The sequence below is a fragment of the Lissotriton vulgaris genome, chromosome 2_1 (genome assembly GCF_964263255.1).
Source record: "Lissotriton vulgaris chromosome 2_1, aLisVul1.2, whole genome shotgun sequence".
In the NCBI taxonomy this organism is placed as follows: Eukaryota; Metazoa; Chordata; class Amphibia; order Caudata; family Salamandridae; genus Lissotriton; species Lissotriton vulgaris.
In genome coordinates this window covers 2,004,850,356-2,004,877,333 of record NC_141687.1, presented here as the reverse complement: position 1 = coordinate 2,004,877,333, position 26,978 = coordinate 2,004,850,356, and the positions used below count along the sequence as shown (strand labels likewise).

The following is a 26,978-nucleotide window of genomic DNA, read 5'->3' as shown; positions in this document are numbered from 1 at the left end:
ACTGGTCTACGGACACCTCCATGATCTTGCATTAAGACTGCCAACGTACAACCCTCTCGCTCGCAGCAGAACAATGAAAACAATTTGTTGTAATCAGGCATTCCCAGAGCCGGAGCACAACATAAGTCCTCTCGCAACTCAAGGAAAGCTATCATGCAGTCTGTGTCCCATGGTACCGGATCACTCACGTCCTTGTGCGTCAGTTTCTGCAATGGTTTTGCCTTCAGGGAAAAATTGGCAATCCACTGGCGGCAGTAGCCAACCATCCCCAAGAACATTCTAACCTCTCTCTGAGTCGAGGGCACCATCATTTTCATTATGGCCTCTATCCTGTCAAGAGACACTTTCCTTTTCCCCTTCTCTATCCTGTGCCCCAGATACTGTACCTCAGACAGACAGTACTGTAACTTGCTGGGGGATACCTTGTGCCCATTTTCTGCCAAATGGTTTAACAAGGCGATGGTGTCAATTCTACAAGCATCTTCTGTCTCTGACGCAACAAGGAGGTCGTCTATGTACTGTACGAGAACCGAGTTCTGCGGCAGTACTAGACTCTCAAGATTTCTCTTCAGTAATTGATTAAAAATTGATGGGCTCTCTGTATACCCCTGAGGGATACGACACCATGTTAACACGCGATCTTCCAGCTTAAAAGCGAAAAGAAATTGGCTCTCCTCATGTAATGGTATTGAGAAGAATGCCTGACACAAATCAATCACTGTGAACCACTCAGCCTGTGCCGGTATCTGAAACAATATCACTGAAGGATTCGGTACCACTGGACAGCATGGGACAACAATGTCTTTCACTTTTCGTAAATCCTGCACAATCCTGAACTTCCCGCTAGGCTTCTGCAAGCCCATGATCGGAGAGTTACATGGACTACCCATTACTTCCATCAGAATTCCCTGTCTAATCATGGATTCAATCACAGGTCTTATTCCCGCAATTGTTTCTGGAGTCAACTTGTATTGGGGTGTTCTTGGAAACTCTGCATTAGGTCTCACTTGAATCTTAACTGGCTCCACTCCTTTGATCAATCCAATCTCCTCTCCTGTAAAGTCCCAAACATCCTGTCTAACTGCCTCTCTCAAATCCCAGGGGAGTTCTTCCACCGTTAGTGCAGGATACAGTTCTATGCACACCTGTGTGTTAGCAACCTTAAAGGCGGCATCATCATCATTTGTCTGTAACTCTACTCCCTTAGGTGTACAGTAGATGGTGCAATTAAGTTTACCCAATAGATCCCTTCCTAACAGACACACAGGACTAGAATCGCATACCACGAATTGGTGGCTGTCCCTGAAATTCCCTATTTTTACTGGGACTGGCTCAGTCAGTGGGTTTGTCATCCTCCTATTTGCGACCCCTACAACTTGGATAGTTTGTCCGGAAAGTGGTAAGTTCGGAACTACTGCAGACCGTACAGTAGAACAAGTAGCACCCGTATCCACCAGAAAGGTGGTGGGGTGTCCAGCCACATCAGCTTCTACAAATGGTCCTCTCTGGTCTATCTCCAGTACTGCTCCTAGGGTACAATCCTCCTCTTCACTCAGGCACCGTCCTGTCACTGGGTCAAAATGATAGTACTCATCTCCTTCTACCATGAAAGGCATCTACTGGTAAACCTTGTTCCCTGCCGCAATCTTCGGTGGCTGGGGAACCGGAGCTCTAGGAGCAGGAGTCCCCCCTTTTGCCGCCTTGAACTTAGCTACTGTTGCCCTCGGTACTTGAGAGGCCTGACTCTCCTCTTCCTCCTCCTGTACCTGATTTTCCGGGTTATGGGGACACTCGCATCTCCAATGCCCGATCTCATGACATTGATGACACTTAGTTGTCTTTTTCAGAGTCGCCAGGTCTACCCTTGGCCTTGGACCATCCTCACTGTCTCTTTTCTGACCACCCGATTTCCTCCCTAATGTTCCATTTCCAGACTGACCCTGTCCTCCCGGCTGCATCTGGACTAGCATCAGCTTATCCTTGAGCTTCTTAGTCTTAGAGTCTTACTCATCACTGCAGTACCTGGCATACCTCAGGATCTCGTCCAGAGGCTTTTTCTGCCAACAAATCAAATGTTGTTGTATCATGAGACAAATATCGGGTCTCAGTCCCAGAACAAACTTGGACACAAACTGTCCCATGTCCTTTGGATCCATCACATCCAATCCACTGCACTGCTTGAATATCTGCAATAATCTCTCATAGTACTCATGGACTGTCTCCTTCGGTTCTTGTCTAGTTCGATCTATTTTCACCCAATCTATGTCCTGTGGTGGTACCTTAGTTTTTAACCACGAAATCACCTGCTCGTACTTTATCATCACCCTAGGTGAGGGACCATTCGTGACTGCATCTCGTTCTGGCTCCTCTGTGGGCCATTCAAAGCTGACCTTACATGCTATCCACAGGTCCCCCGAAACCACAATGTCAAACAACCCACAGTACCTTCGAGATCTTAACGAACCTCTCTACCTGCTTGTACCATTCTACAGTACTCTTCCTCAATTTAGGAAATGTGTTCGTAAAGGCAGCCAAATCTCCCCTGCTCCAGGGTACATGCACATATCCTCCGTGAACCACCTCCCTCAAGGGGTACGCCTCTACATTTGTCAACCCCCCTCCTGGAGATGTCTCTATAGTGCTCCGCCTAACACTCTTCTTCCTTGACCACCTTTCCTCCCATTTGTCCAGTTGGACCCATGTTCGGATTCCCACAATTAATTCTCTGATGTGGGTTTTTAATCCGATCACTCTCTTCTCGTCTAGATCTTGGTATGAATACTGTAGCCTATGGCCACCCTGCAATGCCTTTGTCCTGGTCTGATCCACTGAGTATTTGTTCGCTAGTTCGGTTAGCTTCTCGTGAGCTGTCCTAGCCCTGCGAGTAACATCTTTCGCTACGAACAACAGTTCATCTGGTTCATAGAGTTCTATTCTCTCCAGGGGTATAGTACCTCCCACTATCTCCTCCACCTCTGATTTAAGTCTCAGCACATCTATTCTCCTTGCCTTTATTGCTGCCCTCAATGTGCCTTGACTAAAGGTTTCACTAGAGTCCCTCCCCTTACATTCCTGACTCACTCATCTGTCTTCCTCGGGTGTGTTATGGGGAATACTTCCTCGCTCCCATCTTTCACGGTCCCAGTCTTGTCTTCTATCTGTAGATGCAGGGGGGGACGCTCCCCTATTTTCCTCCCCCTCATGGTCCCATTCATGTCTGCTTCCATTAGACGTACAGTGAGACACCCGCCTATTGTCCTGACCTCCATTGCCATAACCATCCCTTGACCTGTCGCTCTGGGTATCCACGACCGTCTCCCAAGTTCTCAAATCTGGCCTCAATTCTCTAATCGACCTTGGCCGTGGCCCTCTCAAATCCATCGGTCCTCTTAAACCCCCCTGTTCTCTGGATGAGTCTGCCGATGCTGCCAAAGGTGTGCTCCTTTCTATAGGTCTGGACCATTGGTTCCACTCGTCCGCCACATTACTTCTACCTTCGCTGGTATTCTTTTCTCTTTCTATTTGTGGCAGACTCTTGTTTTGTGTCTGTTCTGGGTTGTACACTGATACTATGGGACCTATGTTGACAGGTACCGTAAGAGCATCTGGTAGCCTCTGGGTACTGACTCCCTCTTCGCAGTGCACTTTCTGCACCATAAATCTTCCCACTACTCTCACTTCTGGGGACTGCCGAGATACCCCCTCTCCTTCCACTGAGCCGGACCTGTCCCCTACTGGGCCCAAGTCGCTCTCCCTTAAGACTCCACCGTCTACTACAGATGCCTCTCTTCCCATTGGTGGTGCGGGCCTCCCTTCTACCTTCGGATTATATGGAGGTGGCCTCTCTGACAACAGTCTCTCTATCAGACTGTCGTCCGTCTCGCTGTCGTCATCCTCTGTGTTCTTTCTTTGGGCATCTCCTACATTCTCCAGCAATGGGTATAACCTGTCTCCTTCGATGGTCTGCACCCTCCACCTCTTGGCCAGTGCATCCCATCTCGCATCCTGTACCGCCCTAACGGATCTCTTCACTCTCTCCTGTCGCCTATCTCTGTTCTTTTCGTAGGCTGCCCTGATCCATGCATTTAATGCTTCAAACTGTTTGGTCTAGGCAACGGCCGCAAAGAAGCCATAGTCGCTTTTAACTGGTACAACACCTCCAATCTAAACGTTCCATATCTAGGAAAAGTCAATTCCTCACTTCCGTCAGTCATCTTACACCAGTTCTTGAGTCACAATATGGTATGCAACCCAGCATTCGTAGCCATGTAATGGGCTGGCATATCCTCGGGTGGAGCCTCTTCCCCACCCCGAGGTTCTAGCTTCTTTTCTCCCTTAAAACAGCTTCGCAATCCTTTTAGACATTTCATGATGAAACCCACAACGTTTCCTTGTTTACAGTGCTTGTTTACTTCCCAATGACAATCCACCAATCCCAGCGCTGCTTTACTCTAACCGCCCTATCCCAGCGCGGCTCTCTTCTGATGTCACTCGCTTCTCGCTAACCGCCCAATCTCAGCGCGGCTCCACATTAACCGTCCTATCCCAGCGCGGCTCTTTCTGACGTCACTCGCCTCCGCTTCGCAGCAGTTCCCCTCCTTTCTCCGCTCGTCTCTCGGTCATGCATGCGTCCCAATCATACACTTGAAATGATCACTTCCGACCAAGCAACCACTTCCTTGACTGTACGTCCACAGTCTGACTGTAATTGTCACCGAACTGGCAAATGTCTGTCCACTTAACGACCAGACAATCGCCCCTCTGATAGGTTACATACACACGGTAACTTCCGACCAGCGTCCGTTACCCACGCATTCACACATTCGTTCCCCCTATCTCGGTCCTGCGGGCGATCAATGGTAACTCATGACCCCCTTACAATGGTCGACAATTACTGTGGGTGTTCGATACACCCGAACCACTTAACTCTCCTTGAGTCTAAGATTTTCAACGGTTGCGCGCGCTCACAACCTGATCTCCTTTCACACTACAGGCACTCAACTCCGCTAGACAATACAATTCAACAATACAATGCACACCGCAATCTAACACGCATGACCCTTTTCATACTCACTCTCTTACGACCTACTGCTTTCTGCCGCACCGTCACTCTCCGTCATTTTCCGTGGAACGCCATCCTCCGTTCGCGGTTCTGCGGATGCACATCGCCCGATCTCTATAGGCCTTGGGGAAATCTTAACCTAATCTAGATTACCCTCACTCCAGAAGATAAACCATCCTACTCTGCTACCAACTGGAAAGGCGGGATTTCTACTCTAGAATCAGAATAGCATTTTCTAGAATCCCGTCACAGGTCGACTAGACCTTTTTACCTGTCATAGAGTGTAGAAGGCAATCTATCCTAACAGTGTAATATCAACTTGGACGATCCCCATTGCTTTCCCCAAAGAACCACTGACTAAAGATCGAGTTTAAAAATGTATTACAAAGCCAAAAACAGTTGGGTATATAAACACCTCAGCAAAAGATTCAGAAGATAAAAAGGCACTAATACAAACATAATTCTACGGAAAAGTCTTAATCGACTAAGAAACAATACAAGTATCAATTCCAAAATCATCAGGCTAACAAGAATTGCTATAACCTGGGATTTAGTAGGCATCAGAAAAGTAAGGAATAAATCCAGATTAATCTGTCCCTACACTATACTAAGTGACATCCCTACTTAACAAAGTTCCCTCCTATCAAGGTGTCAGCCGTGGTGACTTCCAAAGAAGTACACTCACTTAGTTCGGACTTAGCCTAAGAACCCCTCTCGCATAGCAAAGCTCTCTGCCTGACCACTAGTTTCCTTCGCCCTCATGCGCATCTGCTCTGACTCTCCTTCGGGGTGCTGTCCCTAATACAAAAACCCCACAATATAGACGACACGCCCTAAGGTACGCCCCTCTCAAAGGTGTTAACTTTCAGAAGTTTCCATTACGACATCTTCATCCTTGTCCGTTGAAAACGTCCTTGGGTCCCAGAGCCTTCTTCTCTTGAAGTTGCTTCCCTAAATTCCGCAGTCACTACTCCATGTCTGTGACTACCATCCTAACACTCATACACAATGGGCACTTCTTATACAATCTCTAGTTAACCTTGCACCTGCAAAAGAACGCACATAAATCGGCTCCATGCTGTTTGCAATTAACTGTCTGAAAGCAACCTTCTAGAAAAGACATCTCCATGATTTAATGTCAAGTGAAACATTCTCAATTCGGCCTACACAGTTTCTTTTTCCACAACTGGGCCTCTGCACGTTTCTGTGTATCACATCCTAACATGAACAATACATTTTCGTTCATTAAGCCTTCATCATTATAGCAAAATACATTTTCTAACTTAAGCACTTCTATCTCATTATATGAATACAATAATGAATTTCTAATAAAGCAGCTTAATACACTAATGGCTTATTGACCATCCCTTAATTGGATTAATACTTCACTGCAAACAATATTTCTAGATTAACGTGGCATTAGTACTTTCAAAACACTTTACGTTACTCTATGTAAATTCTGGCACATTATTTCATAGCCCTACATCACATTTAAACATGATTAAAGTCCTTTATATATGTGGGTGCTGATTATTCATGAATATGGTGCACCTCTTACAATTTCTAACTCAGTTTTGCGCTCTCTCAGCAGCATAAATGGCAAACGTTTTGCACTGGTCCGGCATTAAGCAGAGACAGAGCTCAAATCAATACTCTGAAATCTGTACGGATGTAGGATGCCAGGTGGCACTGGGATACTGTGTTCCGAGAGAAAAGATAGAGACTGAGGGGTGATTGGTGATAGGGACAAGCTATGTGATGTGAGAGCTTCAGTGTTTGCACAGGGGGTTGACAAGGACTGCTCATGGCCTTAAAAACAGCTGGGTGAGATACAGCAGGTATGTTTCTGGGAAGCAGTGGTCGAGAGGACAGCACTCATTAGAGTGTGGTGCTTAATTAGGATGTAGACAGTCGGTATGAGGGGCCTCAATTCTACATAAAGACCTTCACTTTTCATCATCTTCCTACTGATCCTATAAGTAATACGTATTCACCAAATAGGTTTCACCTCCCAGAAATTATCCACCTCGCATATTATTGAACCGCAAACATTTTCTTACTAGGTATATACTCCACCCATCTCCAGACAATGATTTGTTGTTTTATTTATTAATACCTTCAAGGAAAACCTGTAATTAATATGTAACTTGCGTGGGCTGTAATTCATTTGTAGCTTTCGCGGGCGTTACCTCATACCCTTGTTCCTTTACACAAGGAATAATGGCAATCTAGATGACAAAAAGAAGACGTTGATGTGTTCATTATATAAGGGACAGTGGTTTTACAGATAGGATGATTTTCCCACATAAAAATCTGTTCACTTGAAGCTTTCCAGTTAGTCGGCACAGAAAGGTAGGATCTTGAGGGAAGTAGGGTGGTGGTGGAAGGATGGCGGAAAGATCTAGTCCAAGGTCTGAACATCCTCACATTGAACTATTGCAACCTCCTATTAACTGAGTTTCCAAACTACATGATACATAGGGTACAGATATTACAAAATGCTGATGCACAGACAATCCTGGTACTAAATATAAGCTCACCCACCTCTACTCACATTCGTCATCTTAACTGGTTGCCCACAGAAGACTTTTCAAAGCACTATGCCTCTGCCATAAAATGGTCTATAAAGGCGGACAAGACAAATATATGTCGTCCACATTCTCGTGGTTAACCCCTACCTGTTTACAGCGCTCGAAATGCCAGTATTTCATTTTAGCACCCAAATACAAAAGAACCAGGTTTGGAGTCTGCTCAATATCAGTTCTGATGGGTAAAGCATGGAATGCTATGCTTAAACCTCTCCCCACTCAGTCTAATTATGACAGTTTTAGTAAGTTGCTGGAGTCCAAGTTATTCAAGAAGACAATGTATTATTATACTATCACTTTCTACCCTGTTCTATTAAAGTTGGCAATGTTAGCACCAGGACAAATCTTTCTGAGGTATTAGTGCACTTAACAAATACATATTCATTCATTCTTTTAGGATGAAAAATAGGAGTCCAAGGTTACTAATCGAAAAGCCTCATTGTCTTCCAGTCACAGGAGACACTGGAAATTATGGCTTCAAACATTTGGCAGCCTTTGAGCTAAGACCCATCACTTGATAGACAATCGCCTGATTGACATAACAGCCACTCATACTATTGGTGCCTTTTACTTTGAATCTATGATTTTTCTCACAAGAGGATTTCAGATATTCATATCAACTGGAAGATATATCAGCCCGCCTACCCTCCCCCTCTCTATCGCTCTTCATACAAGAAGTTTTTTGATGTACTTTATTTGAGAAATATGCTGTCAGTAGAAAGAGATTGATTCAAGCTGGATTATGTAACACATTTCCTTATGTGTGTCTACTGTCTACAGAAAAATGGCAACTACTCAACTGGAGTAGGACAGCTGTGATAATACTTAAAAATGTATTTGTTATTCTGACCATGTACATATTGGGCACACACTAAATAAGAGATGAGTATTTTTCCCAGATAGTCTGGTCGAATGCCATACACAACATACCATGCTTGACTTATTTCTGGCTACTCCAAGCAAATCCTGATAAGCTTCCTTCAATTAAAATATGGAGTTCAAATAAAAAACAAAAAATCAATCAAATAAGTTGAATTTTGACAGTGTGCTGGTACTTACACTGCAATCTTTTAGAAAATGTATTAAAAATGTTTCCCCATTAGCCATATGGACCTGTGTTGATTGACTTGAAGCACTATAGAGAGAAGACACCAACAGTTCATTCATGGCTTGAGAAGCAAATGCGACTCAAAATAAGGACCAAGAATGACCAAATATGGTTACATGGATTTTATTTTAGTATACTAATCAATCCAGTAGATAAGCAGAACGAAAATAAGTTCAAGAGATACAACAATGCAGTAGGTAAGCTGAAATATCCCAATAGATTGAGCCATAAAAAAAGATACAGAATAGCTACAACCACAACAATACTCAGACAAATTAAAGTAAATAGGTGTTCCATAAAGAAACTTCTCTCCTCTCTTCTAAACCTACATTGACAACAGAACCATCTATCCAATATTTCTATTTAGGAAGTTTAAAGGAGTTAGCATGATATAGACTTCTTTAGAAGACTAAGAAAACGAAATAAATGTCCAGCCCAAAGCTTCATACTTGCAGGAAAGTGTAAGCAGAGCGGTCTGTCCCTCTCAACACTAAACGAAATCTGGCTCTCTAACTGTGGGGACACCAATTAAAATAACATGAGATTCAGAAACATCCTTACCTCCTTCCACACCACCAGGAGCCAACCATATTGTTACTCTAAAAGAGCATCTTCAATCCCCCTTAAGTTTCCCATTGCATCGAAACTGGGATTGTAAACTGCAACCTGGAACATTCCACCGTCCTGGTATATTATCAACAGAAGGCCTCTTCTGACCATTATTTCTCCACATCCACTGCTAAGTTCTTCCAATTGGCCTCACTTTCGACAGTCTGATACAAACAATATGCTTTTCTCTAACAAATAGCATGATAATGCACCTGCAAAAAAGGAAAGAAAATTACTGACAAGGCTTACTGCATTTCAATTGAGGGCCGTAGTCAGGCTAAGTTAACTCAGCAGTTAATTTGAACTTCGAATACATGATTATACATACACAAATATAGCTCTAAAGATAAGTGCAAAACTTGAATAAAAGAGTACATGATTACATGTTTCAATTGAATGTTAGTGCACTCATATTAAACCACAAATTCCTACAATGATTATATTTCATGAATCCATGTAAATGTTTCACACATGTTAAGGGAGTTAAGATACACAGGGTGTATTTGCAAGGCCTCAGCGCCACCAGAGCATCACTTTTTTTCTCCGCTTCCTGCACATAAACCATCATCTCTGCAGTGCAGTCACCCTTGCAGCATGGCAGCAGGGGGCCTGTGCTGGCTCTAGGTAGCTATTTTTGCACCAGCACTAAGGGAAACACAAGGGTGTGCCGTATTCTTGTGACTACAGCGCTTTCCTGCATTTTGAAAAGTCAGAGCCCAGTGCTGCCTAATTTGGCACAACTCTGCGCTCTGACTTTTTGTTGTGAATATACTCCATAGGAAATATAATGTCATCTATGAATATATAATTGCAACATTGTGACATATAAGTGGAGCCTAAATTACACTGTTTTACTTTGCATTTGTATTGGTTAAGAATTCAAAACCAGCATAAGTGAGTGTAAGAAATGCTAAATTGCTCTTCTGGTGGGGGGGTCAAGTGGGAAGGAAGAAGAACATATCTGCGGGGGTGGGGTGACGGTGGGAGGCAGTTACCCGAAACAGAATAAGGGGAATAGGAAAAATTTAAACAGAAATTGAACCAAAAGCTCATTGGGGTGGATGAGAAGGATCTCTGAAAATGAAAAAAGTAAAACAGTTAAAAAAAATATAGGGAGAAATCAATGATGCAAATGGAACTGATAATATAGAACGTCCAATAGTCATTTTTGAACTTTTACATCCTAATTTACAGGTGGACACATGTCGCGTCCACTTTATTAAGAGTGTATTTGACCTAATGGTACTCATAATACAGACGATGGAACATTCACTGCTTTTGGACCTCCAGATTCTAAATAAGGCCCTTTGTTTTGTAGGTAAATCACACATCTGTTACTAACTCCAGTTTACTTGCAATGATATATAATTCAGATGTATAATATATGAATAAGGCATTTATGGATCCTTTGCAAGTGGGACACTATATGCGGATAAACAAAAACAAAAGTTGCACTTATAGATACTACATTCTATTTCCAGTTTCAGGGTAATAGTGCGATAATACCTGGGACACTTTAATTGATGCCTATAGCAGGTGCAAAGGATATGAGGTTGAAGACACCCTTGAGGAACAAAGATTGTACCTCAGAATATATTTCTATTATTGACTGTAGAGGTGCGATATTTCTGTAAATGATATTTAGGATGCAATGTGTTTCTTGTGCAGTATTCAAGCCACAATAATATGGTAGTATACCCATCTGAAGTCCTCACACATAAATTGCAAAGACACCGTTTCAGTCCTGTCATTATAAGTACTTGGCAGACGCACAATCCTGTAACATCTAAATATTGTTTCCAATTTTTCTTACTTTAATCTAATGCACATAAATGTCATGTTTAATAAATCAAGGATATAAAGAGAACATGCTCAAACTAACATTTTGCATTGTTTTCTAGGAGAAGAAACCGTGATTGCAGTCCCCCATGGAAGTCGCAGTGTGAGAATCACAGTGAAGGGGCCAGCGCACGTCTGTATGAAGCCTTTCAATTATGTATTACTCATTCAATATGTATAATCACACAAATCAAAGGCAGATAAACATTTTCCTATCGAGTAATAATGCATTTTAAGAGGGTTTAAGGTCAATTTAGCTAATTAAATAGAGGGACAATTCCTGTTCAGAACATTTCCTACATTTAAATTTTGCTTAAGTAAACATCAATCATGCTTCATATATATGCCAAATTATCGAGATCAATAAGCATGGCAATTAACCTATTTGTTGATCTGAATTAGAGTAAAAGGGAACGTTAAACAGTGTCTCACTCCTTTATGAGGCACATGCCCCATGGTCTTGCACACTAGCAAGGATCCCTGACTCTGTTTGGATTTCTAATTAGGCACGAAAAGAATGTAAGCAGTGCTTAGCCCTTCATTGGGGCACATCTATGTAGGTCTGTGCATTAATGAGGGGCTAGAATACTGCTTCGATTTTTTTCTTAGCCTCAAAAAAGTTTCAAATGAGGCCTGGCTCCTTGTTGGGGCATGTTACATAATGTTATGTATATTTGTAAAGCGCACTATCACCTGGAAAGGTATCCTGGCGCTTAGCAGGTGGGTATACCTAGCTCTGCCTATGGTAAGTTGGTTAATTGAAATGCCCAGTTTTAAGCTTCTTACAAAATTCAAAAAGTGAGGAGGAGGATTCTTCAGGGTCTGGAAGCAGGATTCAGTGATAGTGCTGACTTGTGCGGTCATGTCTACTTTGCTGTTGATTATTCATTTCGTTTGAAAAGCTTTATTTCGGTACATTGACCATAAAAGCATCACAAGAATTAATAAGACATATATCATTACCACAGGAATTAAGAACATTGGTACAGTTTTGGATCCAGTCGCCATAGTGCAAACGGTTAAAATAAAGTGCAAGTGCGTATGGTCAATACTTATACACTGAGAAGAGAATTAAAACAACATTAAAAGCCACAATGGGTAATGAAATAGTTTTTAAAACAAGAGGAAATGCTCTTGTGTCTTTTAAAAAAGTCACAGTTAAATGTTAGTTACCATAGGTCATTTTAAAATTATTAGTAAACCTGAGCAGACCGTGTACTACATTCGGCCACTACACGGAAGGCTCCAGAAACTTCCTCCTCATACACCATATTGAGAATAAAAAACGGGAAACAGAGTAGACTATTGGGAGGTGGAGCTCAGTTTTCAATATTCTGTTGAATATTATTCCAAGGTGTTCCATATAGCTGGTGGGGGAGCTCGTGTAAGTTGAGCAGCTGATGGTACTGTGTGTGGATTTGGGAATGAGTTTGACTGGCCACCAGCTGGAGTACCATTTTGTGGTGTTCTTGCCGAAAATCACTATTTCTGTCTTGTTGGTGTGGAGCTTGAGACAGTCGGCTCTCATCCAGTAAGCGACTTCGATCATACAGGTGATTAACTTGTTGCTTATATTGTGGGTCTTGTTTGAGAAAAAGAGTACGAGTTGCATGTCATCAGCATAGGAGAGGATGTTGATATCACGTGTGCGGATAACGTAGGCCAGAGGAATCAAGTATGGGCTGAAGAGGGTGAGACTGAGCGATGAACCTTGAGGCACTCCACAGATGAGTTTGCAGGCTTCTGAGGCTTGAGGTAACCGGCTGATAGCTTCATTCAGAAGGATGGATCCTGCATAGAATGGGTCTTGAATTCCAATCTCGTTCAGGCACCTGATGAGGATGGGGGTTGTGGCCATGTCAAATGCAGCAAAGAGGTCCATAATATTAAGGGCTGCCATGTCTCCTCTGTCAAGTATCATGTGGGTGTCATCTGTGGCAGTGATAAGTGCTGTTTCTATATTGTCATTAAGCCTGAATCTAGATAGCATGCTGTTGAGCAGCTGGTGAATGCTGAAGTGGTAGGTGAACGTTATAAACAAGGGTTAACCCAATGAAAGTTAGAGGACCTGGGTATCGAGTATTATAGAGAAGTGGTCCTAGACGTTAATTCAAAATCTACAGTGTAGTTATAAATCAGATCAATTATTCATTTCGTTTTAAATCGCCATCAGATTAAATCCGTGATGGTGGAGATTAATCAAAACACAAAACATACATTAGCCCAAGGTGTTTGTTGTTCCAAGACCTGAAACAGAAATGTTTTGTCTAACCCAATCCGGGAGACTGTATGATTTAATGCATACTTAGATAAACAGCATAATAAACTTTTGCAAAATAGAAAAACACAACTATTTACATAAAGGGGTCATTGTCAAAATGACGTGCATAGAGAAAGGAGATAGTAAGTGCTCATGTGTGAAAGCGACCAAAGAGGTCAGTGAAGATAAAGTTAAAACACAATAAGGCTTTTTTTGGACAAAGAATAAGGTTTAATCCTTAATGTAGAAAATGAGTGAGCCTGCCCTAACCATCTGCAAAAAATGTAATTCTTTCTTGTCAGTACGTAATTGCAAAGCCCTCCGTATTCTGATGGGGGGGGGGGGGGCGTAGGAAGATCACAGGTGCAGGCTCGGGGAGAGAATATGTCGACGTTTCGACCCAAGGATAAACAGGGTGATTGGTTTCCTCAGGGGCGGGTCTTCATCAGGACGGGTGAAGGATAGGGACTCAATATGCACAAAACCCAATGTAAGTGGGCACCCGTTAATTGGTGTGCCACAGAATGCGCAATCAGTCAGCGCCCAACAGCCTTGGAAAGACTCCGGCGGTTCCAATGCACTAATCACTGCCACGATCAATTTCAAAGTCGAAATCCCAAAGATTGTAAATATGTGACTGGAAATAACCACAAGGGAGCGGGAGCCATACAACTTGCTCCGTGTTAAACACGCTGCATCTGAAACCTAGTTCGCGTGAAGAAGTCGTAGGTGAGGCGTTGGTTAAATAGTTGCACTAAGACCTTTGCTGTGTACGGCAGGAGTGAGCTGGGTCTGTAGACAGATAGCGTGGCTGATTCAGTGGTTGGTTTCTTGAGAAGAGGCATGACGGTGGCATATTTCCATTACTTATAATGAAAGAAATGTCAATGTTCTTGTACCATTCAGTCTTGCCAAGATTGTGGAATGTATATTCTATTTAAGTGAGGCAGAACGGTCCTCCAACAGGTTTCTACAACATATTGTTGAGAGAGAACACTTTCCACATACAGTCACTGTTTTATTTTGTAATGATTACTGTAATACTTATACCAAGGACCCAGCACTGATGATCAGTTTTAGACCTTCCAAACATAAATAAAGTTTGCATGATCTATTCCAGAGTCCTATTGAACAGTCTTGTAACAGTGATGCAGGCCATTCTCCAGGTGGAACACATTGACTTCTAAAACTATCATCTGATAATACACTATGCCTTTGCCAGGCATTTACTAAAAGTGAGAACTGTCTCAGTTCAATGGTCATCTTGTTACTGGATGCAGAAAGACCTTTAATTGTGGTGACCCTTCTAACAGAAATTTGAGTTTGGGAAGGAAGTTAAGAATATTGTGCATTCATGAAACATTGAGCAAAAGAACTCTATATTTAAAAGCACTGTGCAAACGTCTCCATTCAAATTCCAAAATTCGAAAGAGAAACAAAGCAAGGTTGCCCGCTTTTTTAGCTCCTAGTCTTAGGAACAATGGAACGTCTCCTGGTCTGAATCAGAAACATCTCAAATGTAGAAAACAAAACAGTAGCAAGAAAAGATATATAACTGTTTGGCTAGACAGATGTTGATCTGTTATATATGTGTGTTGCTTGGATATGAATTTACCTTAAATAAATGAAAAGACAAGAGGCGTTTGGCAAAACAGGTACAAGTTGGTTTAATTAAACGCTGAGGCCTGGAGAGCCTGGACAAAATGTGTCTGCTCAAAATCTCTCAATGTACAAAGTTTTGGGCCCTCAATTTATACAGTTCATGAGGTACAATAAAATGTTCTTTACTTTCCAAAAGAGCATCAATCAATTGTGTGTGCATCTGATAAGGACACAGATGGCTCTCGACCTCAGGGAGAGCTAATGTGGGCCAGTGTGTATGTGTCTAGATGCCTTTTGAGTAGTGTGCAATCGTTATGTGTGGTGTGCATGTCGTGTCCTGATTGTTTGATTGTACCTATATCCATGTAGTATCTTGCTTTGTGGTAATTCTGGGGAATGAGAGCCTTTGGACCAATTAGCTTTATTGGGGCCACTTATCTCAGACTTGTTTGTGGTGCAACTATTTATCTGTGGTATCGATCAGGGTGTTCCCTGGGTGTGCGTGTTTGCCTGAAATTTTTGGGGTAACCCCTCTGTGACTTGTTTCTCAGTAAGCTTGGGCATGGGTCACAGGACCTTCCTGACCACATGTCTCTGACTCAGGGTTGATGGGGGGGGGGTCATCTTGGGTAAATCCGACAGTAATGATTGAGTTCATTGGAACTCCTAAAAATATTATGGCTGCCATTGGTATCATATTATCAACATTATCAACATGGTGCATACAGTTATCATCTTGCACATTGACATTTTTCTTACTGGTGTTGTAAAATGTAGGTTTACTTTGGTTTGAATATATATTGACATTGTTATTATTGGCAAAGATTATATTACTGTACGAGAATGGATTGTGACATACATTGGTATAATTATTGCTGATGTAGGCGCAAGTTACAGTATACATTGGCATTGCGTTGACGGGCAATGTTGAGGTTATATGGGCATAGGCTGCGGCCTATGTTCACATTGCATTTACTTATATTGCAGTTGTCGGGCCTGCTCATACTGTGACATTCATTGACATCGTATTCACCCATCCCAACATGTGGGTGCATGTAAAATAGTAGCCACTCGCCTTACAGGCAAGCCAAGAACATTCAACGGAGCTCGGGACCATCTAAAACATACATAACTATTTTGTATATTTATTATATGCTATACAGTATGTATGGGGAGGAAGACATGAGAAAGACTGAATCTTCCAGTAGTCAGTGGCCGAGAAAGCAAGCCTTTATTATGGCATTTATTAACTACCCAAATATACAAGTGATGCTAAAATACAGACGGGTTTGAAGCAAGCTCAGATTGTTAAATATGTTCGTTGTTTTGGGCTCCCTTACTAAATAGCGCTCAGGAAGTGCCCCTGTGCGATGTAGTGTTGCAAAATATGTGCCTCTTGGATAATGATAGCAAAGCACATTATTGCAATGCAGCTCCTATGGTAAACTCTTGAAAGGTGATCGCGAGGCAAATGCCTGTAACATTTTGTGAAGAATAAACAAGTGACACGTGGGATTCCCCCACAGCAGCACATCTGTTTGAAAGATGGCCAGCGCATTGTGTTCAAAGTGCAGATGCGGTCCTTCCCGATTTAGCTCAAAGGGGAAGCCTGCGGGTCTTGTATTTCATTGCGTGGCAGGCATAGGTCTTGGAATGTAAATGTGCAGTGAATACGTGTAAAACGGGGCTTCCTTCTATAAATCACCTCATTATTATCCCCAGACAGACCGAAGCGCGCCTGATCATGCTGGTGACATTGATGGAAGGTCTAAGTTGCTAACCTAAGCCGAGGCCGGGTCTTATCTTTCTCATAATTGAACCCCGCTAGACTAAACACTGCTCGGGAGGCACACTGCAAGAGAGAAAGCTGCCCGGTGTTGGCTGCCAGTGTAAGCCTAAGATTGGCATCTGGTAACAAAACAGAACACGAGATAAGATCAACGGGGCCCATTTCACTCCATCCCAAAAATCTATCTACATTCAAGACATCTCACTAGCATTCTCTGTCGACAAGGCGGCTCCTGATTAGACATTCAAACAGACGTTAGAAGTGCTGGGTGTCTGTAGCCTTTACTTTTTCGACCAATCGATAATCACCAATTTTGTGATATTTGGAAATGAAAACATAAGTGACACCAAATCCGTTATTTACTCTTCCAAGTTAGTTCTGATGAACCAGCTATGTGCAGACACACATACCCATTTAAGAAGATAATCGCTCAAAAGCGAATCTTCAAAGAAACCAAAAAAGGCCAGATTTCTTGTCATTAGAGTGTGCATGCGGTCTGCGCACTAGGTGTGCTCCTATTTTCTGCGCCCCCAGGGCACTGTGGTATTACAGAAAATGCGCAGGTGCGTGTGCCCCCCTTTTGCAATGCTGATGTTGCCTCCACACAAATAGTGCTAGGGACAACTCAAGAGGACGGCCCCTCATCGTCATGGGGACATGACGAAATGTAAAGTATGTCCATAATTTTCCCCTGTGCCTGTGCCATGTAATCCATGTGAGTGCAGAGACAAAAGACGCAATTGGGAGTCACACTGACTTTACCCCCGCCATCCACCACCCCCGCAAAAGGGTGGCACAAGGGTGTTGCCTGAGGGCAGTCCTTGGGAGGGAGTAAAGGGGGCTCCGTAGGTTCCCCCAAGGGTTCTCTGTTCCCCATTGATGTGGAGGCTGGGTGCTGCCTGCCCTGTGAACGACAGAGCAGCTAACTCAAACACCTGCTCCGTTTTTCACTAATGAGCGGCCCTCAGGGTTGCAGCGAGTTTGCGGCTGCCCTGGGGCTGAACATGGTAATAGGGCACACTGTCTGCACCTGGTGCAACTTCTGAAATGTGTGCCACGGCGCAGAACGGGGCCGGGTTACCCCTATCATAATACGTCCCTGTGTGCACTGTGTCTATACTCAAAGGCGATCGGCCGCCGCCCGACCTTAATACTCTAGCACAGGCAAAGACAGGCATGCACACAGCAAACAAGACTTTGCATCATGTATCTATGCAATCTCTAATTGGCTGTGAGGCAAAGACAGGCATGCACACAGTAAACCAGACTTTGCATCATGTATCTATGCAATCTCTCATTGGCTGTGAGGCAAAGACAGGCATGCACACAGCAAACAAGACTTTGCATCATGTATCTATGCAATCTCTCATTGGCTGTGAGGCAAAGACAGGCATGCACACAGTAAACCAGACTTTGCATCATGTATCTATGCAATCTCTCATTGGCTGTGAGGCAAAGACAGGCATGCACACAGTAAACCAGACTTTGCATCATGTATCTATGCAATCTCTCATTGGCTGTGAGGCAAAGACAGGCATGCACACAGCAAACAAGACTTTGCATCATGTATCTATGCAATCTCTCATTGGCTGTGAGGCAAAGACAGGCATGCACACAGTAAACCAGACTTTGCATCATGTATCTATGCAATCTCTCATTGGCTGTGAGGCAAAGACAGGATGCACACAGTAAACCAGACTTTGCATCATGTATCTATGCAATCTCTCATTGGCTGTGAGGCAAAGACAGGCATGCACACAGCAAACAAGACTTTGCATCATGTATCTATGCAATCTCTCATTGGCTGTGAGGCAAAGACAGGCATGCACACAGTAAACCAGACTTTGCATCATGTATCTATGCAATCTCTCATTGGCTGTGAGGCAAAGACAGGCATGCACACAGTAATCCAGACTTTGCATCATGTATCTATGCAATCTCTCATTTGCTGTGCATGTGTTTGTATTCATTAGAATATCAAAGTCATACATATAAACAAAACACCAGCGCACATCCCATATAGTCACTTTTTCTCCTCCGTGCAGTCAGCACTCTTTTTCCTTTCAATTTGCAAAAACATCTGGTAACACACTTTTTCAGTCCAGAAAAGTCACGGAGTGTAGAAAATTCCAATTTTATTTCTTTTTAAAACACAATGCTCCACAGCCGACGCACGTTTCGCCCTTTGCGGGCTTCCTCAAGGCCTATTTGCAATGTTCAGAGCACTATATTCATCTAGCTATAAGCTTGCCAATGTACAAACTACTTTATTTAAGATTCTCCATATGGTTATGCTAGTTGCCTATAGCCTGTCCTAGAATGGTTCACCATTTGGCGTTACATGCCACGTATTGCAATAAATTATTTTCATATCCCAGAAAGTTAACTAAGAATGTCATTATGCAAGGCACTGGGTGGTGTATCTACTGGTATATGTATTTAAAAAAGAGTAAACAGTAAAACAAGAGAAGTTGCGTTAATTAGTGCTTTAATAAAAGGAATCAATAAAACGCTCTTTTTGCTGCCAGGTTAGCGATGCTAGAGGTTTAGGGACTCCATGGTTTAGGTGTTGTGTTTTTCTTGAACTTGAACGAGGAGCATTCCATTGAAGGGTTCAATACAGATCAGAAGGTGAAATGGCGGTCAGGCCACCTCAGCTTTACTTCAGTGTTGAGGCATTTTAACGACTACAACATGGTTTTATCATTTCTTGCTGGCGTCAATACAGCTGCAATTGGTTGTGTCTTGCAATGGTGAGGGTTAGACTAGAAAAAAACAGCATGACGTTTACACCATTGAGACTCCGGGTCACGACCCATAGTAATCTACACTCTTGGTCATTTGTTTGAGTCACACTCTACAGAAAGCAATACGCACTGACGACTAAAAGCAGCACCATTGTTTTGTGTGGCAACCCCTAAAACGTTGTGTGTACTGTTTAATAATGTGTACATTAAATAAATATCGTAGTTCAAAGCCCTGCAATGAGGTTTCAAGGTGCCTTGTGATTGCTCAGCTCTCCTCACAACCCCCAACAGACTAGTTACTTTCCTTTTATACTCGTCCTAATGGGATTTACTCAAAAATGCACGAGCACTTCAGAGTGCTAATTGAAGAAGCACTATTAATTCTGATTACGTTGCTGAGTGGCAACAGGCCCGCCCCTATGCTGCACTAAGATATAACCATCACAACAAGCGCTTGTATGTTTTGTTACATTAACAACCAAGTTGTTCTATATATCATTGTATTGCGGTTCATATTTATACAGCGCGGATATATAGCACTTCATGCAACTGACAGTCCGATAACGCACTTTTCTGATTGATCGCAGGGTACTCTGTTGAAGTGCTCTGGTGTGTCTGTCAACTGGCCTGTATGGAATGTGTTTTGATGTCATGTATAAGGTCAAGAGTTGTGCTCTTACAGTGTCACAAGTGTATGGCAGAGATTGATCAAACCATGTAGCAGCAAGTATGTGGAAGTGCTTATGCATGGATGTAGTGGATAGGTGGGAAAAGATGCAGATATGAAGGCTTTTGTATGCCTACCAACTTTGGATTGTTTGTTGTATGGATTAAATCACAATGAGTTTAGAAATAAGAAGAACCCAATGGTGAATAATGCAACCAATATTTTATTTTTGTGTTAAAACTTATTATTAGAATTTGTTAAGTGTAAAAAATACCCAAAGAGTGCATATGTGCTCTTAAACCATTTGAAGTGCAATTTTTAATCAACTTTTGTTGATGCCCACTGGACTGGCAGGAATGGTTGTGGAGAAACCCCAAGGAATGGACATTTTCCAACAGCTAATATATATGGTCTGAGGAGTCAATTCATGCACGACAAGGAAGAATCTATAGGGTCAAACCATTCACATTATAGGCTCTAATGGGTCTGTCAGGGAGGAACAGAGGAGCAACCATTATAGGGATAGCTAAGGCATATGCCTGAGGAGTCCACCCTATAGGAGCAGGGAGCTCCCCATGCTGCCATTGTAAATCCCATGATGGGGCATAGAAGGGCGACCGAAGAAAAAAACATTAAAGAAGCAATCATGTTATATGCAATGAAGGCTTCGTCAAGGAGCAACATACGAGCAACCTAAAGAAGTGATCATTACACAACCTGCACCAATATATTACATTCGAGTGGCAAAGGAGCAACCAGTCGACAAGAAGCCATAGACTATGCTCTATGGGTACCAAGAATATAGATTGGCAAGGGAGCCACCCAAGGCATTACGAGACACCACCTGTACATGGATATCTAAGGAGCACCCAAAAGCGGTGATAGGGCTTGAAATCAGTGAAATTAAGGAAACTTTCAGTGTTTCTTCGGAAGGTATACACTTATGCTTACACAAATTAGAGAGATGATCAAGGGCAATGCTCAAGAAAACCCCAAAAAACATAAGTTTGAAATAGGGCAGGGGTTCTTAGTGTTGACCCTTTCCAGGCTCACTTAGGAAGACTTCCTTGACTTCTTCACTGTTTATTAGAGGACACGTGAGAAAAGGTTAAGTAAGAAGAGGTCAAACTGTGCAGCAGAACAGCAGGGCCATATGGCCCACGGAGAAAGATGAGAACTAAACTCCTGAACATTCTTCAGATATGCACCACAAATATTTTGGTCAGTTAGAAGGCTCGGAAGTGAAGACTCCAGCATCAAGGCAAAGAAGGCTGGAGCCAGTAGCTACGCAGACAATCAGGACATAGGAAGAAAACCACAGATAGCACCATAGACAAAAAGAAGCTGCAGATTCCCTAGAAAATACCATCCAAGCTGGATATGAGGTGCTGCAACCAAGCAAGGATGACGGGGCAAGTAGGTTCACAGACAGGGAGGAGAGGAAAATAATTTTTCAGGACCTTGAAGCAGGTGTAAACCAATGTGCCGCTGACTACAGAATCAGGCTTATATCCGCCAAACAGTAGGCTGATGGGTGGCTGGAAGAGTACAACATTGTTAAAGCAATAACTTATTCAACATTACAATGAGTCACCTTCATTAATTGCACCAATGCACAGCCTTTCTGGAGAATGTAGGTGTGAATCTGAGATAGGAGAATCGCTCACTAATCCGTTCAGGGGTTACCTAGAGCAGGAGTCACCCTATGTTAGAAATTGGGTTACTGGTTGACTGGGTTGTGAGCCCTGGTCAAGCACCAACCACAGTCCTAATCAGGGCAAGGCATAAGCAACCCCAAATAAACCTGTGCTCAGCCCCCCAGTAGCTTGGCACAGAGCAGACAGGCTTAACTTAGAAGCAATGTATTTGTGCCACACTTCAAACAGTAAAAGAGTGTAAGCAACTCACAAAAAGATCCCACACAAGGTTAGAAAAATAGAACTTGATTTAATAGGTAAAACAAGACAAAAGCAACAAACATCCAATCAGTAGAACCGGAGTTAGTCATTTTTATGTCTCGCTAGCGAATGCAACGCATGCGCTGCATCGCTTGGCGGGACTCTATTATCATCGCTTTGGTTTGCGAAGGGAGACAAACCATGTGAGCGCCGGGACAGGCGATGGACACGTGCAAGGCGTCTTCTCTCTGGCTGCATTCACTGCTGCTCGCACCCGTGCACGTCTCCTGTCCCTCCCTGTCTCCTGTTCGCTTGCCTGCGCAGACAGGAGATGTGCACGCGGAGACACCTTGTTTTAAATGTTAACGTTTTAAATCGTACTCGTTTTACTGCTATCGAGTTGCTCTGTCTTGCCACAAGGGCAGTGCTGCCATCTAGTGGAAATTGTACCACATGTTCCTTTATGTCTGAAGCTATGCTAATAATATTTATTGCAGACTAAATACTGTTACAAAAGTGAAACATTTTCATTTGTAGCAACAGTTTTCCAATCCACCTCACAAATAGGACTGCAACATGTCACAGCGAAGAGCAAAGCAAATATTTGATAACATATAACATGAAAGCTCACTCCTTGTGAACCAGAGTGGTATCTGAGATCTACTCAAGCCACAGCAATTGTATGTGAGGCTGGAGACAAACATACATAAAAAAGATTTTCCACATGAACATGCTTTCTCGAATTTTCACATGAATTTAATTCCAAGAATGTCGAATCCATACTAGTAAACGTCTACGTCGAAAAAACATGCCTGGGAGTCTTTATTATCCTCTCTAGGATCACAGAAATACTTCTTTCACATTTTGGAAGTAAATGCCCTTTCTACCTACACCCATTCCCGTCTACTCTTTGTTTAGCCTCCTCTATTCCCTCTTCATTCCTTTGTTTACCAATGAAGCTCCTTCCTTTTTTTCGCTGAAGTGTCTTTACCAATTCTGCTAAATGTACAGGTTCTCTAATACCTCCCACCTTCCTGTCTTATACACTTGTACCTCTTAAACTGCCAATACAGCTTTACCTCTGTTTATACCGAGTACATCTACCCCTAAATTTATCCTCGTACATCTATATCCTATTACCCTTATACTGACTAAAGCATAGTACCTTTACTGTTACTTATACTCATACCTTAAACTCTACATATACCCTGAAACACGCTGCAGTACCTACCAATAGTCCTGCCAATGCCCCCGTACCTTGGCCCCACATTTATCATAGTGCTGCTACCTATACCCTAGCTCTTCGATCTCAACCAGTAGTCAAGGACCTCTACCACTACCTACACCGTAGTATCTCCACCCCGGCCGGATATGGTCACTTTCTATGCGGTGCCTATTAGTCTAGCTCAACCAATGACCTAGTCGCATAACAACTCTTTACTTACACAGACCTCTGTATCATCTGTGTTTCGAACAGCCCAAGAAAGACTCCCTGGCGCTTTGTACATTATTTGAACGTTTCAAAATATAGTATTGGCTTTTTATTACTAACCTCACTATCTATTTAAACATTGAGGCTGCAATTACAATTTCTGGGCCTTCATACAAGATACGTGCACTCATGCTAGCTTGGATGCAGGGTATATTTTATTTACCATGAGCACTCACAAACAGCGACAGTGCATTATCATCTCATTATGTTTACGTTTATGAGTACATTTAAAGTCCTAGGAATGTAGTGCTTGAGTTAAAGTTTCTAGGTCAGGGCCCTATAAACCTAGATAATTGAACTATTCCTGGGCAAACACTAAACTCGTCCAAATCACCACAAGATGACAGGCCACACTAAACGCAAAGTATTATTTTTATCAAACAAAGAGCACTCAGTAAACAATCAAGAAGTGGCAAAGGCAATCTTTTTGCTGTACACTATAGGGGTTTGAAGATACGTTGCATCACTAAGACACAAGCTAGTATTATTAAATGCAGCAAACCATGTGACTTAACTCTGTTTTATTTATGCGTTTTGATAAAGCACAGACTTTACCCAGGGTGTCAAAGTGCTTTACGATAGCGTAATGACACAGCGCAGCTAAAGAACTGCTTTTTTTTCTTTTCCCTGTAAATCCTTCCTGGTTTCTCTGAATCTCAGTGGTGGGGTCCACAACATAGTCACTGGTGGAATCTGCAAGACACAATGGTGGGGGATATCAAGGGAGGCGCTGGAGCTTAATTTTCACCACAAACGCTTTGAATAACCAAACCACCCAAACCATAGGACTCTAAAAAACAGCATTTGTAAAGCAATATGTCCCGCATTTGCGAGAGTTTGAGCTATTGGCATTGTAAATGACAATGCATTTTATTTATGTGTTTTAAAAACCTGCAAGTGGTGCGTAAACACACACTGTCTACTTTGCAACACATAAATAAAAGACATTGTCATTTACAATGCCAATAGCTCAACCCTCGCAAATGGCAGACCTATTGCATTGCAAAGGCTTGTTAATGAAATGGCATCTTCGGTCATAGTACACCAATGGGATACAACAGTACCTACTTAGGAGACTGCAATGTAACCTATTGGCTAAAAATAATGAGAAAAGACTTCAAAATCTGTTGCCTTGTATGAGCAAACATGGAGCACTTGAAGTTAAGGCACGATTTAGGCAGTAAGAAGGCTACCAGCAAGGTTGTCAATTCAGTGTAACAGACTACCCTCTCCATGCTCTACGTTGTACCTTTAGTACGTTTTAGGCATGTAATTTAGCATACTCGGCATCTAATCCCAGCTATACCACTAACAAAAAGGTGTTGTTAATAAGCGCTGTATTAGGAATAAGGCTTCTAACAAATTTCATTTACCAAGGGAGGAAAGTCCAGGGCCTTGCCATCTGGTAGTAAGTTTTCTAACAGTGCAACCAGGAAACATGTGGCTACTTGTACAAACAGACAGGGAGTAAATAGTGGGTTTAAATGTGCACTGAATTTTTGTGACCCGTCTGTGATTTTGCTATGCAACCCATGTGCTAATATACTGAATTACCACTCTCTGGGATTCACAGGACAACCTGCCTAATAAATAATATTTAGGCAAATCAAAATTGCAAATGGCTTCAATTGGCTGCAACACAGGAATGGTGGTCTGCAACGGACAGCGAACCCCCACTTCTACAATAGCATTCCCACACTGGAAACATTTTTTTTAAAGCAGCCCACATTTCTCAAAGGAACAGGTGATGTTTTTCTTTTGTTAAGACCACATGGGAAGATGGCAATACCCCAACACAAGTTGTACAGGGGAAGCTGTCCAAAAGGAGATCTTAATCGTTACGAATGCGTTACCATCTTCTTTGAGACGTCAGTAACTTTTCAATGGTTTCCAACTGTAATTAAGACGATAGACCAGTGATAAAGCTCTCATAGGATGCACTACTGTAGTGATGTGTACTTCTTCTAGAATTGTTATATGTGCTGAAGAATTATAGCATGTGCTGTAGAACTGTCACGTGTCATACTAGAATGCTTGTATGTCATTTGGTTGTAATTGGAGTGTTCATTATTGCTGATTCTTCCTCCAAGCTGGCAGCACCTTTTTGTACTACTGCATCTTTACTTATGCAATAAAGTAATTATATCTACCTACAAGCTTCAGATTCACTTCAGTTTTGGCGACGAGGATGGGATTTCATGCCCCCTCCTAATTGAGATTGAGAATAAGTAATTTTGTGGTTTAGAAAGGTTTCTCCAGATAGCAAAATGAGCTTAGTAGATTGTAAAATGCCATTTGGCAGTTGCAAATCCTGTGATTTGCAAATTGGAGAGGTTTGTGACCACAAAAAGGATTTGCATATTTGGCTATTGGTTTTAATCCCTGATTGATTAAACGTTATGTGCTTTTGCGTTCACTTTCTAAGTTTATTCCACTGTCCAATTGTTTTGTAAAATTTGTGGGTATTCAGAAGTGTGTTGAATGCTGGTAGCAATTGTATGTTAAAACTGGACTGGCACCAAGCACAAATCGGAAATTACTCTGGGGGAAACATTGCTCACTCTCAGGATTTACTAGCCCGACAGGTGGTATAGTGGGAACTTAAGACGCCTTGAAACGAGTAGCCCTGTGTTGCTATATTTGTTTACCAACCAAACTGATAAAATTCTTATCATTTTGAGCCTTTCGGCCCCTTATCTGCCGTTGTTATGAGAGCTTCCAAAAATCCTTAACATACAGAATAAGCACAAATGAAATATTCCCAGAAGAGTCCAACAGCATTGTTTCCATTCATGAATGTGTTGTTAATGACAATGTCTTTTAGTTATGTTTTAAAAAAGAAAACAAAAATAAAAGGCATTGTCATTTGCAATGTCAGTAGCTCAAACTCGCCTAAATGCGAGACCTATTGCATTGCAAATGCTTGTTAAAGAATAGACTGCAATATAGTGCTTAAAAGTATAAAGAACCAACCACAGCTTTCTGGTCCACTGGAACGGATCAAAGTCAAGTCAAGTCAAGTCAAAAAATTTGTATAGCGCACTACATACCCAGAGGTTTTCAAGGCGCTTAGGAAGGGGAGGAGGATTATTTGTCAAATATCCACGTTTTAAGCTGCTTTCTGAACGCTAGGTGGTTCTGGGTGAGGCGAAGGTAAGCGGGGAGTGAGTTCCATGTTTTAGCAGCCAGGTATGAAAAGGATCTGCCTCCCATGGTGGTCTTGTTGATGCGAGGTATAGTGGCGAGGGCTTGGCTGGAAGAGCGTAGTTGGCGGGAGGGGGTGTAGAAGGACAGTCGAGAGTTGAGGCAATCTGGTC

At 42.5% G+C, this 26,978-nt stretch overlaps 1 protein-coding gene across 1 annotated transcript in view; it reads left to right on the top strand.

Annotated features, from left to right (window-relative positions):
• The window catches only part of ADAMTSL3 (ADAMTS like 3), a 2,358,716-nt gene that overhangs the window by 1,488,125 nt on the left and 843,613 nt on the right, over window positions 1–26,978 (top strand). The window contains exon 8 of the mRNA XM_086958228.1: window positions 11,269–11,343. Within this exon, the coding sequence (XP_086814354.1) occupies window positions 11,269–11,343 (75 nt within the window). The remainder of the gene's footprint in view (window positions 1–11,268; window positions 11,344–26,978) is intronic.